Consider the following 19,260-nt stretch of genomic DNA (forward strand, 5'->3'; position numbering starts at 1 on the left):
AAACTTTTAGGCAAGACAATACTAATGAACTATCCCTGAGCAGAGAGAGTCTGCAAAAATAACTGCTTTCCTTCTACAGAAATTGTACCTTACAGCACCCAGGTTCAGAACAGTCCACGTGAGCTTTGAAAAAATAAATGAATCCACTACAGTCAGTAATCCAGCCACAGCATGGTGCAGTCCCTCAGGCTCAAAGGGCTATTCACAAGTCAGGGGCATTAAAAAAATAAAAGAGGGGAGTTTCCTGGGGTGGAGAGGTCAATAAAAGCCTTTGCAAATGTGCCGCAATTGTTTAAAAACCAAAACAGACAAAAAACCTGAAGACAACTGAAATAGGAAAGAGACTGATAAAGGAAATGTAATGCCCCCTAAGTAAGCAAATAAGGAGCCCTCACCTGGAATATTGGCTGTTCCTTCATAAAAAAAAAAAACAGAAATACAGTTGAAGGGGCTTTGGGGGTTGTTTTTGTTTATTTTGTACATGTGATACACTGCTAGACTTTTTAATGTATTTCAAAGGATAATCACTAAGGCCAATGGCATACCAGGCTTTAAGAAACTTTATTTTGTATAAATAACGAAAATAAGTAATTATATATTGTAACATAAGAATTATTGATGGTAGATATAGCTTACCCAAAACAAACATTAAAGAGCCAGAGAAAAACATCTGTAGAGACATGCTATATTGAAACTGCTTTATATAGGGTGGTGCATTCCTCCCTATAAAGGATGCAGACCTTACCTAGTCACAAACAGCAGTCAGCACCTGACAGAATGAGACCTACAGTGGAACATCATCTGGAAATTTCCTTGACCAAACAGTACATCTTGACACTTGGAACCCATGAGAGAGGAATGACTCTGCAGAGCACAGGAAAGATCAGACCCATCTCCTAGAGACCCCAGTAACCTTAACAATCTTCCTCTGGTATAGTGGAACCCAGCTGTTACATACTTTCTGTATGTCTGTGCTTCTGTTATAAGGGCTATATTCTGCATCAACCTATCTGCAGAAGTTCATTTCAGACATATTCATCACTAAGTCATTTTCCTAAAAACTACCACTATTTGAACTGTGCATTCACAAAAAATCACACAAATAGCAATTATGGCATTAAAATGGAACTACTTCTACCAAAGGTCTAAGCAAAAAAGCAAAAGGAATTGGTTTTAAAATTAAGAACAGCCCCCCAAAACAAGAACTATCTGAAATACAGAGCAGTTCCAATGACTTAAATGCAGTGTTAAATTAGTCACTAAGAATTTTAATGAAATGAAAGAACTATTGTTTAATTGCGTTCCTGGACTGACAAGGTAATTTATTATTCATTTGTTCCTAAGAAATGAACAAAACAGGCCCACAAGGAAGCTAGTTACAGCTGACTGAAAGTTGCCTATACACAGTCACACTTGAAAGGGTATCCCTTCCTCCATACCTTTGTTCTCCTTATTGTTTACAGCATGCTTTGTATTGTTGCAAACAACACTCTGCATCACTAAAACCACTGACAGTTCTGACTGGTCTTTCAAAAACTTTACAGTGATAAAGAATCAATATAGAAAAAGAAATGTAAAGAAGCTCTCAAGCGTTGTTTCTTATAAAACTTCTAAGCATGAGAAAACACTTTCTCTGAAACACTTTCAGGTGTCTCATGAGGGAACATCTCTGTGGCTTTCAGGAAAGGTTAAAGTAGCAATATTCTGGGGTTTAGATTTTGTTTGTATTTACAACCTTGGATCAGAAAAACATTTTGGAACACTGGATGGGACCTTTTTTGTTGTTACACAGTTCCAGGATTAGGAATACTTCAAGATCATCGCTTCCAGCTTTGACATGGAGGCACACCTCATTCTTCTCATCAGCAATCCCCAGGACTAGCTCTACAGAAGGCAGAATGAAGGGCTCTTTTATACAAAGCAGCTAAAGGACTCCAGCGTTCAGTAGATGCCATGAGTACAAGCAATATATTATTGTTTCTACAGATTCAACAGAGCTCAGAAATTTCCCCACATCTGATTTATACAACAGTACATTTGACTTACCTTGCTTTTGAAACTTCCCCAGGTGAGTACTCAGCATCACAAGGACATCAAGATAGGCAGCTCTGGTCACCAAACAAGGATTTGGCCTGGAAAAATCAAATTACTAAAGATTAAATCCTTGTAACATCTACACTCAGAAACAGCAGTGAAACACACCAGCTTGGTGTGTGTATTCTACTTAATTAATGAAGATCAACTACTGATCAAATCAGACTGCATATACAAAATGATTAGGCCAAGTTATCTAAGCTTCACTTCCTGGTCCATTCTGAATGACAGTCTCCCTAGCAGAATGGCAACACCTTTCCTCCATCCATTCCACCAAACTGCAGTTATACATGTCATTATTACTGGATGAATCAGCTTGCCCTGGCAACTAGTATGTCTCTGTTTTCTTTACAGATGATCCCTGTAACTAAATGCATTAACAAAAATAAGTCTTCAGGTCTTATTGTTACAGTTCATAAAAGAGAAGATTCCCCATGAAAGGTACCTACTACATCTTTTTAACAGCCATAGCACTCTCACTGTTCTGATGAAGACCACAGAGGCATGCATGTTTTTAAAATTAGATTATTTTTTTTTCCAGATAAGACTATTGGGGATTTTCTGTGTATAACGCAAATTGGTAATAAGCTACCTTCTGCTCTACCTCTTCAAGTCGCAAGTGATCGACATTTTGTCTCCAATTAGAAAATTAAAATTAGCTTAACATCTTCATTTGTCTTTATATTGTTATCACTGTACTTTCAGCCAGGAGAACTTTTCTATAAATATAACTTAATGTGTGAGAAATACAGGAAATCCAGTTCAAAACACAGAAATTATTCTGATAAGTCCAATGGGACTTGCACTAAACCAAAAACTTTTAGAATTATGCAGCACAAGCTTAAAGTATGACTAATTCTGTTCAGTATTTATTTTATCTGGCACTTTCTTTGTACGCTTGACATTTGAAACTCTTTCAAAAAGTTTTAATTAAAAATGTTCCAACAAACATTCTCAACTCTGTAACATCTTTGAAATTCAAGAAAAAAACTTCTTCAAACAAGATATGTAATCATGACAAAAAAACCGAAAGGTCCAAGGTTCTTGCGTGGAAGTTTAGCAGCTGTATTTGCCTATGGAGAGTTAACTTATGATCCTGTTAAAAAAGACAACTTTTACCAGAAGCACTGCTCTTACCTTCAGTAATAAACTCTGTAATAAGCCTAAATTACTTATGCTTTCTTTTATGGCCTACAATATTAGGCATCCATATAATACATAGCAGACTGCATGCTACCAGGATCTCTCTTTTGAAAAGGTTTTTCCTCCTTTTGCATGAACAGAGACTTTTTAGACACTTTCTTACTAGTGAAGTAGTCATGAACCTCCCAAAACTTCTCCATACTTGCCTCTTACCACTAGCCTTAAAGCACAAGAGCTAAAAGCCTGCCTGCAGGGAAGATGCACATCAGTAAGAACTGATACCATAAGAAGCCAAAGCAATTTTAATGTGGCCTATTTTTTAAAAGCTCTATTAGGAAGACTTAATTTCTATCCAACCTGATTAAGTGAACCTTTCTTCTGTATCTTGGGCATCTAGCTGTTGCCCAAGTTGTTCTTCACAAGTCTGTATGAAAACACCACCAAGAAATACTCACAGGGTTAGAAGCTCAACCCACGAGAAAACAGAGTGACAGATCAGTCAAAGGCTTAGAAGAAAAAGAAACCGAGGGGTCTCTCACAAGTACTCATAAAATGGACAAAAGCAGCCACAACAGATTTCAATTAAGATGAGGAACATAATGGGCCTACTGCACCTCAGCTCCCTTGAAAAATGGAAGACTCACTTATTATTCAGTCATTTCACTGGAAAGAAAATTTCCAACATGCAAACTGCCTTGGGAAAACCATGGCTGATGCAACCGTTACTGAAGAAGTGACAACAGCAATACTGACATGGTTTTTTATTCTGGTCCAGCTTTGAAGCATTTACGACTTCATTTTGAGTATGCACATATGCATGTTTTGATTTTGAAATGAGGCTTTTCTAGCATGAAACATTCCAAACGTTTGTTCTTGGCTGGCTCCATTGCTCTGGTGATGCTAATGAATTCTTAGCCATGTGTGCCAGACAGACACAACAGGAAATTCAGTTTTCCAAAACCAAGAAATTTCAGTGTTGTTCAGACTGTAGCAGAAACCTCAGTTTTGAACACAATCAAACTGTGATTTGCGTAACAGACCCGACAGCCAAAAATCACATGCTGAACATTTCAAATGATGCACTGCACAGTATTTAAGGTGACCTGTTCGTGCAGAACTTCAACAATGAGACTGGGAAGAGTACAAGATGTTTCTTTTTTAACACAGATACCCAAGTAAAGGGGTGTTCTCATCAACAAGCTTTGAGGAAATCTGTCTGCAAACAAGAAAGTCACAGCAGTAGCAAGGGTGGGAGCTCCAGGCACCTGGAACAGCATTCTTTTTTTTGTCCCAAACCCAACAATTAGTTCATTTCCCTTCCAACCTGGATATTAAGGGAAACAAATACATCATATGCTCACTCCAGATGATAAACTGTATGTGACTCTGAACAGGATAGAGCTAGAGATGGTTAGGACTCTCATATCTAAGGGTATGTCCCCACAGAAATATAAAATGGCTATCAAAGCAATATTCATACTACTACACATATATACTAATAGCAGGCTAGTGATGTCAGCGCAGACATCCATACCTCATTAAAGTAATGCTTTGTCTACATTAGCAAGTAGGTTGGTGTAGTAACAGCAGATCTATGAAGTCAAACAGCTGGTACCAAAGACCCAATGGCCACCCTACATACTGAGCCTGGATACATTAAAACATAGTTTTCAGAAGTTCATCTTGTTGCTTTTTGTTTCTCTTTGGATACAGAGTTCAGAGCCAGCCTGCTCCAGGGATCTCACTGCACTTAGAAGCTTATCCCATAGTTTCTAGCACTCCTTTGTGATGCTGTACTTGGAGGTTGACTGTCCAGGTGGAAATAAAAATCACCTCTCAGACGACCACTTAGGTAAATTTCACCAACAGCCACTATTGCACAATATTTCAACACATCTGACTGAAGAGAGGTCAAAGGCTGTCTGCCCCGAGTAACACATAGAAGACAAGCATGGTCACAGACTTGGCCTGCCAGGCAGAGGAGAAGACGACACCTGCAACCTTTAGAAGCGCAGACAGGGACGGAAAGATTACTGCTTAGAAAGAACAAGGCCCAGAAGAAACGTGTTTCTAATTTAATCAAGGAGAAAAAAACAATGACGGGGGGGGCTGCTGTGTCCTTAGGAGATCATCATGAAACTCCATAAAAGATACAACGTGACTGAAAGAGCACAAGTCAAAAAAGTTAAAGGCACTGAAGGTTTTAAAGGGTCTACAGGTATTTTTTTTAATTTCCCAAAGCTCCAGCCTAACAGTATCTTCAGTATGGGGAAAAGTGTCTTTTTTAAATTATTATTTTAGGTAGGCATGGCTGAACAGTAGACAAATCTGAAAACACAGGTGCCAGTTTCCATACTATTAATTTTGATACATTATAGCAGACTTCTGGATTAGATCCTGAAAATAAAGTCTTCCAAAACCTAGCCAAAATCTTATCATTAATGTTGAACAAGTAACTGTGGATAAGGTAGTCGGACTTTCTTGTAATCTCATTTTCAATTCTAGTATGCAAATATAAAATTAGAAAAGAGTTGAAGTCACTGGCAGGAGGAAACCTTTTGTTAGCTGTTGGAGTCCCGGGATTTTTTTTAAGAGAAAAAGGTTAATGGAAGGAACTAGTCCTTTTAAATTTACAGGCTCCTGTTCAAATGCCTTTGAAGAGGCCCAGGTTATGCACTTACAGAATATTATATGACCGGAATAACAATAAGCTGTTTGTTTTCAACAAGCAACAGCCTGGTAGGTGAATCAGGAAGCGTAGCCTTCAGGAGATATTCCCTCTCTGTAGACGTAAATCAGACTGGGCAGGTTCAGAAGCTCCACGTCCAATATTGCGTTTCGCTCCAGCTGGCTTTGGCTACCTACCGTAGCACAGGGAATGCTTTATTTCTGTTCTGCCTTTACCACCTTTAAATACCACTGATTGCAGTTTAGGTCTACGTAACATGAAATCAATCCTAAAGTCTCACAGTTTGGAGCTCTGCAAGTATTATTTTTTAAAAGTTTGATTCACCTTTTATAGTTAAGTCATGCTGAATTTAAGGTAGTTATTGGTTTGCTTATTTTGGATGGCAGATCTGATGCAAACCAAACGGGCATTTATTGAAGAAATCAGCAATATGTGGTCATAGCCCTCCTGTGTACCCTGCTCACACATTCGGTTTCAACTCTATCAGGAACACATGGCTTAACTTCTAAAATGCAGTTTCTCTTGTATTACTGTTTATTTTAAAGAAGATCAACATTAATGAATTACAGAGCAAATTACCTCCTCTTCCAAGGGAAACAACAAAGAGCAATGAACATGGAAAGCTCACACATTTGGCCTCAATGCTGTCAGAACACTGGAAAAAAGATTTAAACAACTAAATATACAACTTCTTGCTCCTGTAACCACTAAGGTCTGCAGAGGTCCTTAAACATAATTTCTACACATTACAGGACACCTTTATAACCATTCAGATTTCTATATATAAACAAGGATGCAAACACACCTTTGTGTAGAGCAAGGACCGAAGAATTTTGATGCACAACTTTTGCAGATTCTGATTCTCTTCTCAAACCCCCAATTTTCAATGACACTGAGTAAGATGACTTAAAAACATGACCACTATTTTCTCCTGGATCATTCCTCTTTTTCCACAAGAGGATCACCTCACATAGAGATGAAGAACAACAGTGACATTAATATATCGCATTTGTTACATAAATAATACAGATACAAGTCACTGGTTATGAAATCAAAGCCGTTCGTGTTAATGTTTATAACATTAGTTTTTGGTTATTCTAGTCAATAGAAATTCAATGTTTTCCAGAGAGGTAGTTTATTTTGCTCATATTTTTCCTCATTAGGAAACAGATGTTGCAAAACTATTAGCAGAACAAGCACTATAAATCCACAGCAACTTACAATATTTACTAAACATTTAACTACATAAAAATCAAAGCATATTTGCTCAAATTCTCAGTGAGCACTTAACAAATTTCAAATGCAACCTGCCAATCAATGTCTATTAAATAAAACCCTGTAAAGTCTCTCTCGTGAATGAGTTTAGCTATAGGTATCTTAGTGTAGTTAGCTATCTTAGGGATATCTAAACCAAAACTTTTACAAAATGTCTCAGAAAAGCTCTGTGTTTTGCAGTCTCCAAGCCCTTAGAAGAGTCTGAAAGATTTCAAATATTTCAGCCAGTGCTGCTTTATGAATACAAACTAGTCTCATTTGTCAAACTGGAATATAACTTTATTAACTAACAAAATAGAATTTCCTCCTAATAGTATGTAACATGTACATCACAGCTTTGGTCACAGTAAAACAATACATAACTACACAGGGTGTCAACATTTTTTCAGAGTAAAGTACAGTACTTAAAATGACTGTTAGCTACTTCTAATCTACACACTCATATAGGTTACTCTCAGCCCCAATCTTTAAAAACTGATGGCAAGATTTGGCTCATGAGTCAAGCTAATGTAGAACTCCAGTCAAAATTATGCAACTTACAAAGCTGCCTACAAATCCCTGTATTTTGTCCAAAAAGTTCACGACACACTCTTAAGTGTCAGGGTGAAGAAACCAGTGCTGTCAAGATTACAAGGGCAACTCTTTCAAAGGCCAATTCATAGCTGCCTTGTGAACAAGAGGAGAATCATCCTTACGACTTGTGTGACTATTTTAATTTTAATTTCCAAAGTGATCAATTAATCAAATGAACTGCCTACTCCTTCTCTGGTCTTTAATGAAAAAGTCACTCTTACTGTAATGTTGTATGTTTCTGGAGCCTTTGGAAAGGCTGAAAAAGCCTAAAATTCCTGGGAGGAAGACCTTTTCACAGGCTTAAACTTATCAACGGTATTTTAGGAAAAGTCCCATATTAAAAGAAAAAGAAAACCTGTAAAACACCACCCTATTCTTCTGTTTAAATAACATGTTATTGTCCAAAAAAACCCTCAGCAACACCTATTAAATTTTATATTTTAGCCAGCAGAAAATAAATCACCCTGCTCGTGTTGAATTTAAACCTCAAACTCTCCTACTTTCTAGCCACCAATATTACGTACAGTTTTTGCTTCCAACAGATAAATTGAATTGGTCTCCCAAACATCATATTCTAGCCAATACACAGGATGATATTGCAAAAGCCTTTTCACAAATTCTTGTATTTCTGAACTTTAAAAACATTTCTGATGAGTCAACATTTTATACACAATTGAGGCTGGAATTTCACCTTTAGCTCTAGCTGCAGGGAAGAATTTGGATTAAGTACAACATGTCCTAATGCCAGCTAGTACTTGGGGATGGGGTCTGTGTAACTTCCTATTCTGAGTTTCCAAGTCTGCCTTTGTCTTCCATAATCTCAGCTCTTCAGGCTGGCACACTGGCAACTAAATTTTAGGTTTACAGTATCTTTCTTTCCCTGTCCTTCCAGCTTACTCTTTCCTGAAGAATGGCAAATCTCTACAAAGTAGTCTTTCTTCTGATGGCCAGCTTCTTTTGATACGTGACCCGCAATTGTATCAGCTACAGTATCTTCTAAACGCACCAAGAAGTGCATCTTCTGTGATGTTTGAGTCTTGATAGAGTCAACTCAACAGAATCCTTAGGGGGCTATCCATAGGGAGTTTTATCCTTGGAGAGTTGCTGATGAACTAGGCCAAGCTGGCCTTGTATTGACCACATGTTACCTGCAGAGAGATCTTGAAAATGATCATTTGTCACTCATGGAGACAATAAAGCTTATGGAAATCACACCTACACATACAATGAGCAGCTGATTAAAGGATTAAATCTCCCATTGTTTTGGTTATTAGCTTTCAAATTCTGCAGTATTCTAAAGACTGAGGTTTTTAGGGGTATATTCGCTTAGAAGATAGCCTTCATATTTTAATGCATTTTGTCTCAGAGCCCACATCTGGAGCACTGAATCAACATGCATGGCCTTCCTCTTGCCTTCTTGAAGAGACATTAATAATGGATTTAATTATTAAACTTTGTCCATAGCATTTTTAACCATGTAATAGAAAACCAGCACATCAGTGAACATCACGGCCAACAGACCTACATTTAATGGAAAGCATTTAAAAAAATAATGAAGCCTACACTACCAAGTAATCCTTGCTGAGTTCCTGGAAGCGCAGGAACATCCGCACAGAAATACAAACATCTAGTAACAGTGCATCCACTTGCCAACTTGGTGCTGTTGAGATCTTGGAGTAACTACCATGTGCACAGTCCCCTTGACTTGCCCATTCTATAAGACCAGCTCATCCTGCATTATAGCAGGCATTTTCTCCAAAGGGAACGTTGCTGGTCTGGTGATTTAAGTTTTTCTGCCACTACCAAAGCCAGACTATCATGTTGCTGTTAGTTTCCCTGGTAAAGGCAGAGAATTTATTGCTTCAAAAAGAAGCTACACAAGCTATTTTTTCATCGTGATACCGCCAAGAACATCCTGAGCTTCAGCTAGTAAGAAAAATTAATTTGTGCTCTGGCTGTCCTTGGTGAATGATACTGAAAGGTTGTGTTTTGTTGGTGTTGTTTTTAGCATACCGGATTGATAAAATAATCCTGTCTGTTCTCTTTTTTGTTCTCTTAATGAGAACCACATGTGATCCCTTAACAGCATCCTAAAAAACTTAGGGGTCAAACTAATCCCATGTGCAAATTTAATTTTACACAATTAACATTGGGGTTTCGCCTATAAAGAGGCAAGCTACTAAAACACTTTTGTTTATTTACTGGGAAGCATTTTCAGGTATGAGTGAGGATTTATGATCAAAACCTGTAACTGTACATGGTTTGTGCCTACTCTGAATGTTGCACTGGTGGAGTGAACACACCTTAAACAACCTTACTCAATTCTTAATATCCCCTAAATGTTCATATTTAAGTTAGGAGTATATCTATGAACCAGAGTCAAAGAATGTTTTATCTTATGCAAAGTACATCTTAAGCTTCAGTCTGAAGTTTAAACATCTCTACTGATAACCAAAGCAAGTGTTTCAAAACAAGCAATCACCAACTGCCTAAATAAACAATTCATAGCTGCGTTAAGGATACTGTTATCAAAACTGCTGAAAGAGTGGACTTGGAGCAGCACAGAAACCTGAATTAGTCTGCTTAAAGCACGTAAGATTTAAATGAATGCACCAAGGATATATTTATGAACAATGACGTAACTACTACGACTCTGCTCTCAAAGGCAAAGACAAACCAGGCTAAATGAGGCTCACAGGTCAGAAAGTGCAGATTAATAAATTACCACTGTGCACCTGATGTGCAGTAACTGTTCATACTGGTATGCTTTGCTTTCAGCTGGAAAGCTGAAACAAAAAAAACACAGGACAACAAAAATTTACCTTGATGTTTTGCATGTGTAAGAGCACACACATAAATTATTGCTCTAGCCCAGCTGACAGAACATTAACTTTTCAATTTGAAACCTAGTAAACAGACTTCCATAGACCCAGGCTCAGTCATTAAAACTATTTTCAATTTATGAACACGGCTGTATAATGCATGCAGATCACTAACTAACAAAAGCAATTAACTGCACTTCTCAGTGTGTAGGTTTTAAAGACAGAAATGGAAAAGTGGAAAAGTTAGAAAACAGGAAGATGCCAAAGGCAGACGTGGCCTTGGAAGGACAAGAAGGCAGTGAAAGAGGAAGAGGCAAGGGAACTATCTGAAGAGAAGGACCACTCTGCCAAGGAGGATGATCTTACATTCTCCTTAGTTGTTGCCTTCTTGCTGCTTTGAAAGTACAAAAAGCCCCTTCCAGCTCCCGAAGAACGTCCCCCTTCCAAAAATCACACAGAGCTTGTGTGATTGCAAAAAGCTGCCAAGAGTCAAGGGCATCTTGTACCTGTATTTAGATAGGCCTGCATGTGCCACTGTTTTGTCTTTAACAGCCTGCTCACTAGAAATTACTGCTGTCTCTCCTAAAGGGCAATGAGAACAATAAGGGCATATTTAGGTTACACTCTCTGAGCCGCGAAGTCCTGAAACCATAACAAGGCCACATTCCTGTTTTCCACACAAATGGCCTAAATGCACCTCGCGTGAAGTTCCTTCTAGGAAGGACCTAAGACTGGTTGTCTGCCTGTAGTCACTCACATAGCACTGCCAAAAGCGGAGGGGGAGAAAAGGACACTACAGGCTTGATGGAGTGCCACGGTCATCAACTTGGCAAGTTAACGTACTCTATAGTGTTACGAAATACCTGTGAGATCTCCCTCATTCAAAGCAGTTATAGCTGGATCATCCTACAGTCAGCCTGGAGAAAACTGAGCAGCAAGTACTTCAGTGGACAGTGAATCTGGTTTTGAGTCCAAGCCTGGAATAACTTTTGCATGTATCTGTTGTGTGAGCTTGAATCTTGTGCCCCTACATCAGGACCCATTTGTATTTTTAACAATGCCACCCATAAAGCAGAGCACTAAGCAGCAGCACTGCAGAGCATGGGATATTTGGGTTATAAAGCTAAGTGCACACACTGCAGGCAGACCATTCCAGACGAACTAGTGACTCTTTGCAAAATGCGAAGCCAGTTGGTTTTATACAAGGCTATTCCACACAAGTTAGTTTCAAGAAAGCAGCCTTCTTAGAAGTAAACTTTCCCAGTGCAGACAAGCTCTCAGCTAAGAAATGGCACATGGCTAGAAGTTAGCAAAGTATGTTATTTGACTTCTGGCAGAACCTCAAAGTCTTTTCCCCCTCCTGTGGTCTCCAGCAAGAAGGAAGGCGGAAAAAAAAAAAAAAAATTCAAACTAAAAGCATTGGAAGACAGCATCCTACAGCAAAGCTGTGCAATGACATGATTTCACAAATTTTCCAATACCAATACTTTGCCATGCCAAAGGCTACAAATGAAACAAGACAGATATTTCCGGGACTTCTGTACAACAAATTACCAGCTCCAAAGGCTGCTCTTCTAGCTTTCTGTATTTATGAAGCAGAAGGCATCTAGAGTTAGTCTTGTAACTCCTTGGTATGCAGTTGAGGTAAAAACTTTTTTTTTTTTTTTTTCATTCATATGAAAGAGCTTTGAACTCTTTCAAAGGCTTAGCTTGATATATTGATTATTTTTTTAAAGCTTTCACCAGACTAATTTCCATCACTTCATTCCATCACCTCAGTTCTCCAACAAAGCAGATTTTATGTATTTTTTAAATTTCTGTTCCTCTCAAACACCTGCATCTCCCATAATTGCAAAAAATGCAATAAACTAACACTGGTGTGAGGGTGGGGGGAAGAAATAACATTACTAAACCACTTTACACTAACAAACAAGAATTTTCTAGAACAAAATAAAAAACACCAAACGAAGCATAAACCTGCACACAAAGTGAGAAGTTTCAAACATCACCTTGAGAAGTGGATGAAAGGCTGGTCTTATTCACCAAAACATCAAAAATGGAAATACTACTTTTGAATACTCAAGTTAGTATTTTGAAGATGTACAAAAAACCAAGGAAGGTAGAGGAAAGATTTTTTTTCTTCTGATATTCTAATATATGCTACAAAGGAGAAAAGGTAACCATGTCCCATTAACATGAGAAGCCTGTCTTCACAACAGACAGAAAATACCAGCTGAAAAAATGAATGTTTTATGAAATTCAGTTTGGGGAATGTGAGTCATTATTTTATTCTCTAAAGCAAAATCGGGGGGGGGGGGGCAGTGGAGGAGGGAGAAGAGATTAGTATATTACAGGGAATGTGCAACAGTTTCTTGAGCTATTCTACACCAATACATTCTGATGAAAGGAAATTACATTCTGGCTCTGAAAAGGTAAAAAAAACACCCCAAACTCAAACAAACAAATCCCCCCACTCAGTTCAGCAAACAGCTTAAGAATGATAACCTTTCCTCCAGATATATATACATGACAATTGAGCCTCATGTTTAAGAACTACTTGTGCAATCCAAAATTTTGTAATTCAGGTTTCTCAGAGAAGTTTGTTCCATACTGCAAAGGAGGTATGTAGTTGAAAGAACACTAGCAAGAACTTTACAGAACTAGCACAGAAATTGAGTGAAGACTGATATTTGGAAATACTTCCCCATTTCCCCAAATTCACAAACCATTTTCCTGTTACTTTAACTTTTTTTTACCCATTTAAGATTAATAGTGAGTGGCTCTAATACGCTCTTTTTAAACAATCACTGCACTACAGTATCGGTGACATGCTAAGTTATGTCCTTATGAAAAGGCAGAAGAAACATGGAGATTCATTAATTTTTCTCTGTGGTACTCACTCTCTTTGCCTGAACAGAAAGAAGGTAAGAATGACTGTATGGGGACTGAGGGTCCAGCCAGCCACCACCCTCTCTGACAGTGACCAGCAGCAGATGCGTTCCAAAAAGTCTAACAACGAGGCACGAATGAAGTGCTGGTTTCCTGATATGCTCTCCCAACATCCAGAAAACTGTACAGATGGACTTACTGAGTTACACAACTCAGTTGCCAAGCAACCTCCCAAAACTCCTTTAAAACAAGAAAAAGAGAAATCAACAACAAAACCCCCCAAACCCACCGTTCATCACAGAACAGTTGTTCAGCTCCACACAGCCAAATATAAATGGTAAAGCTGCAGACTGAATGTGGGAGACTAAAACTACCAGAAAATACCATCTATTTCAATATCTTTGTTTGGGTTGTTTGTTGGGGTTTTTTTGTTTGTTTTGTTTTTAAATCACACCACACTGAACATATTTATCTCAAGCAGAAAGTTAAGAGGCAAGCAAAATTTTTCAGCTTTATCATTTATCGTAGTCTTAAGTTTAAAACATACTTAGAAGTAAATTTAGTTACCAAACATTTCATGGATATTTTACTTGCTTTTTTTATACTTTAAAAAAAAAGAATAGAAAGAAAAAAGAAAACACACCTTAGCTCAATGTGCACCTAAGGATGTACGGCTATACAGGCTTAGAGAGAATAAGTACATCAGAAATTTGCAAAAAGAGTTTCTGTCTATTAAAAAACCAACACCTTAACTTAGTGTTGCAAACCTATATGCTCATAATATAAAATTTTACAATCTGGGGAGAAAGATGTTTAAAAAAACTTTATGTATAGCATTAACTGTATAATTGAGAATGCATGAATATGAAAAGGAGGCTACAACAAACTGACAAAATGAAAACGTGCTACTGACAGAGGGTTAATATTAGCACATACAGCTGTGGCTTTTTACAGGGAAGTGAAAGAGAAAATATGTCTCTTCAGGCAGATACCTATATCATGTACCAGGATTTCTTAGAGACAGCCTGACATTTCCTTTCTGGAGATAATAATAAAAAAAAAGTCAGTGCTAATATGACTGATGTATTAAAAAGGGCAGTTCTGAAAAAATACTTTGAAAACACAGATTATATTTAAAATTTGTAATGAACAGAGCCTGGCCCTTACATATTTGCTGCAGGAGAAAGAGGTTTGAATTATTTAGCATTAGTATCTTTCTACTGAATTTGGTCTCTGGTGTTTGGGTTTTTTTCTTTATAACAGTATCAATGGATTTAATTTAATTAAATAAATTACCACTCTCATTTAAAGACTTAAAAATGCTTATACTGAGTCAAGTCAAAAGGTCCACCAAATCCACCATGATGTCTCCAACTGAGGCAGAGAGCAGATGCACAGGAAAGGGAAGCATAAGAACAGTGACACTTGCCAAAACCTCTCCTTCAACCTCCAAGGTTGCGGAAGAATTTCTTGAGCCAACTGTGGTATCTACATACTTAGTAACCTCACTGGGCTTTTCTTCCATGACTCTGTTCAATCATTTGTCAAAAATACAGATAGGTTTAAAACCAACACTATCTTGTATCATGGAGTTCCATGGCTAAGCTAAAAATACATTAAAAACTTCAATATTTTGTTTCTTGTAAATCTGCCACCTTGCATCAGAAGGGATGCTAATTACCTGTCCCCTTTCCATGTGACTCATAGCATTAAATTATTTTTTTCCATGTCATCCCTCAGTTGTCCCTTTTCCAGGCTCAAAACATCTCAGCCTATTTAGTCATTCCCCATCTAGAAACTATTCTATACTTGTTGTCGGTCTTTTTACTGCTCATTTCTACTGTATCTTCTTTGGGATATACACAATATTCAAATATACAACACAGGTTAATACACAAACTTAAGTGTGTTTTCTGTTTTGTTCTGCATTCTTTTTATGATATTTTCCCCCTCCCCTCTTGGGCTCTACCAAGAATCAGGGTGATTTTTTTCAAACAAAAAATCTGCTCAGTCAACCACTCTTTCCCCAAGTAAAGTCCACACTGCTTTATTCATGCGCATCATTTCACAATTATTTAAATCAAGTTTTACCTGCTATATCATGACTCTCACTTTCCCAGGAGACACTTCTGTAATTCTCAAAGATAACTGCATCTTGATTACCCCAACCCATTTAACACTGGCAGAAGACTTCCTCAACCCACTAGTCACCCCACTTCTGCAAATCACTTATGATTTTTCTTTTGATGATGACAAGCAACATAGGTTTATTAGAGGTCCACACTAGACTGCATCAGTGACCTCCCTCCACTGTGCAAACTGTAATTTGGAATATTTTACCCAGTTATTTATCTACACAAGGACTTGTGCTCTCTGATTCCTTTAAAGTTTTTGGTGGGAATTTTCAAAAGCAATTGATGAGATCAAGTAGATTTTTTTTCCAAAACAAAAGTTTCTTGATTGCAGTATGTAGGTCATCTGAAGATCCTTTTACAAAAAAGTAAGGAAAATGTTTCCAAAACTATCTTGGATTGTTTGTGGGGTGCTAAATACCTTTGACAGTTTCAACAATTGCTATGACATTTTTCTACTACTTTATTGTAAAGGTCAAAGTCAGAGAAAATAGTAACATAAAAACCTCATATATGTGGCATCTTTTTCTTAGTCCAGAAGCAACATTCATCCTCAAAAAGGCTGCTTCTGTAGGCATTTTCATTCACACTTTTTTTTTTTTTTAATGACTGGACTATAAAATTTAGCTGAGAATGAACTAAAAGAAGACTGAAAAACAGTAATGCACACAGGTAAAATAGACTTATGTTTTTTTCATCCTTGCTTTTTCAAGGGAAAAAAAATCATCTCAATTAAAAAAAACAGCAAGCCAATAAGGCATCTAAATTTTACATGTTTCTAGAGAAAGAAAACTGTCCACCTTGCCAAAATAAAAAATAATTTTAAAAAACCCCATCAGCCAAGCCTTCTATATGCTAGTTACCTATGTGTATAAACATAGATATCTTGTGCTTTGTCTTACCTTTTAGCCAACCACAGTTTGGTTCCTACACAGGCAATGATGTCACCCAGTCCCTGCTGAAAGCCCAAACTAAAGAGCTGTTTTGATTCTAAGTACGACTGCAGCAAGTGAAAAACCTAAAAAAGAAAAAAAAAGAAAAAAAAAAAGAAATTATAGAACTGAAACTAGAGTTTCTATAGCCACTGTTCTTCCTCCAAATAACTGTAGGATGCGAACAGCCACCTGCAAAATGAACAACTATTACTCAAGGAAAAACATGTATTCATTTGGCGTAAGAACAGATAGAATATTTAAATTGCCTATTCTTTAAAATTCACATTTCACAGTAATTCAAGAACAAAACACAGAAAGTGCTGGAAGACGTTAACCTCCACGAAGTGAGCAGAGGACAGCCAGATGAGCACCACTCCTACTGGCCCTTGCCAACTTAAGCATCCCTCAACTTTCAACTTTCCTGCAGTGCCATCTGCTCACCAGTGCCAGCACAACTGTCTGTGGAGCGCGCCGGCAGCTCGGCCCACTGGATGGAGCAGGGATGGCTGCATCGTACAAGTAAGCAGACAGAGAAGTGTCTTTGAAATCCACACACTGAGCAAAAAGGTTATTAAAGGCAGTAGAATTATCATCTATAACTACTCTGATGTGCTGACAGAAAAGTATCTTTATTCCTGCTCCTGAGACCCTCTGTTCAGGGCACCAGTCAAACCCAGTGGGCAGCTGGGTTCCACAGAGAAGGGAGATGCTCGCACCTTTCCCTGCCAAGGATAGAGAAGACTGAGCTCCTGCACTGGGGCTCTGCACCAACTGCGCTATCTCCTCCAGAACTTCACATAAAAGCCTAGTAAACACATCCTAGCTACCATGAAGGAAGGAATTAAAGATACCAAAATAGAAAGCATGACCAGCAGTTTTCTGGTCAGACAGTTAACAAAGCAAGTAACTTCTGCTCTTAGAGACCTTCCTTTGCTATTTAAAAACAGGTTTTCCAAGTAGTATTGAATATATAGAAAAGTGTTAAGAAAAAATAGAGTTAAAAAATATGTATAGTCATCTAGATCATAAGCATGAAAAGGAAATACTGGATAATATATGAAAGTTGATACCAACTGCACAGTGGAGAGGGACTCTCCAAGCCCAGCCCCTCTAGTATCCACCCTCTCTGCACGTGGGAGAGGATGCCTGACACACACTTCTGACACAAATGATAATGCGCCTATCATCCCACTTAGTTTTTACGTTTCCCATTCAGGTGCAAGGTAACAGGAAACACCTAGGTGAGTTAATTTCTAAATGTAAAATCATGGAGATACACAGTGCAACACTGAAGCCTAATGGGAAAGATTTTGCTCGGGTTAAGGAGTTTTGCACACATGTGCAATTTGGAAGCTGGAAGAGGAGGAACAGGATGCTAACTCTCCTTCTTCAACTTGCCTTACAGCCTCCAAATTTGAAATTCTGTTTGCCTACACAGGTAAGTTACATTGATAGACATGACAGGGTTTCTATGCAAATCAAAAAAGTACATCCCCCATTATTTATTGAAACTGGCAATGTGCAGAATTTAGGAAGCTTTCAAGTTGTAATCAGACCATTTCTGAAAATACATACATGAGCATTTTATATGGAAACACTCCCAATGTGTGAAAGTATTAGCACTTCATACTTCCAAAGTGACAATTTTATAACTAAGGGATCAAGCTGGGGCCTTCATTTCACTTTGGGAAAAGAAAAACCTTTATATCCAGATTTTTACATCTCAGATCTTGGTTTCCTGCATTCTGGCTGTCACTTGCTCCCGAGGTTATATTTTTTTTTTGTTTGTTTGCTTGTTTTGGAAACACAAGCACTGCTGCATAGCATTAACTTGACACATTTTCATCTAGGTTATTTTTTGTGAAATTATTCAAGTGGAAAAACAGCTGCAGTGGTTTCAAATAAGCACAGAAACAGAACAGAAGAGATGTCAAGAGACTATCTAATCCATATAAACACTGAGGCAGGGTCTAAACATTCTCCAATGAAACAAATGCCTGACTGTCCTAATCCTGAAAACAGCGACAGAAAGCAGATTCCAAAATATTTGTATGCAACCTCTTCTAGTGTTTCACCCTCAAAATCCAAGCTCTTGAGGTAAGGTGTTCCTCTCCACTCCCACCTTTGCCCTCATGGTAAACAACTGTTCTCTGGACGCCGTTCAGTCAGTCCAGATTTTTTCCTAGTGAGGTACTTATTAAACGCAGAGATCCCACTGGGGCCCCTCTGACAGGAACAATGAAATAAACTCTTGTCTCCCTGTGTTAGCAGGTGCTCTGTAGGCAAGAGACATCCTGGAAAGATAGTTGTCTTTCTTTTTTTCAAATCTTTTTAAGCCCTCTGTACTGAACATCATTTTGTTGATAGCAGACCATCTTTCTAAGACAGTCTTTCCAAGATCTTTTTGAATTTTGATCTTTTTCTATAAAGCACTTTGCAAAAGTGCACGCTTACAAACATTTGAGTATCACCTGAGATCTCTACCTTGAATCCTCTCTTTAGACTGCTCTTGCCTGTGCAACTGTCTGCTTATTGAAACGGTCTACGTAAGCATCTACTCAAATTAACCTTCTTCATAAAAACCAATGCACAAAGTTGCCACTGCTACTAGTTTCTCTCTATTTTTTTTGTGGCTTGCCCTTAATCTCTGCAATGGACACTATAGAAGAAAAGGGATGAAAAAAGGAAAATAATATATAAGCAAAAGC

General features: G+C 37.9%; 1 protein-coding gene across 11 annotated transcripts in view; it reads right to left on the reverse strand.

The window, feature by feature from the left end:
- Window positions 1-19,260, reverse strand: part of THADA (THADA armadillo repeat containing) — a 171,601-nt gene that overhangs the window by 48,186 nt on the left and 104,155 nt on the right. For all 11 annotated transcript variants that reach the window (XR_011327475.1, XM_069800252.1, XM_069800256.1 and 8 more), the window contains 2 exons: window positions 16,520-16,635; window positions 2,047-2,132 (listed from right to left, as the gene is read on the reverse strand). Coding sequence is in view for 10 of the 11 variants with exons in the window: in XM_069800252.1 (XP_069656353.1) it covers window positions 2,047-2,132; window positions 16,520-16,635 (202 nt within the window). In the remaining variant the exon portion in view is untranslated. The remainder of the gene's footprint in view (window positions 1-2,046; window positions 2,133-16,519; window positions 16,636-19,260) is intronic.

Source organism: Haliaeetus albicilla, chromosome 13 (genome assembly GCF_947461875.1).
Source record: "Haliaeetus albicilla chromosome 13, bHalAlb1.1, whole genome shotgun sequence".
In the NCBI taxonomy this organism is placed as follows: Eukaryota; Metazoa; Chordata; class Aves; order Accipitriformes; family Accipitridae; genus Haliaeetus; species Haliaeetus albicilla.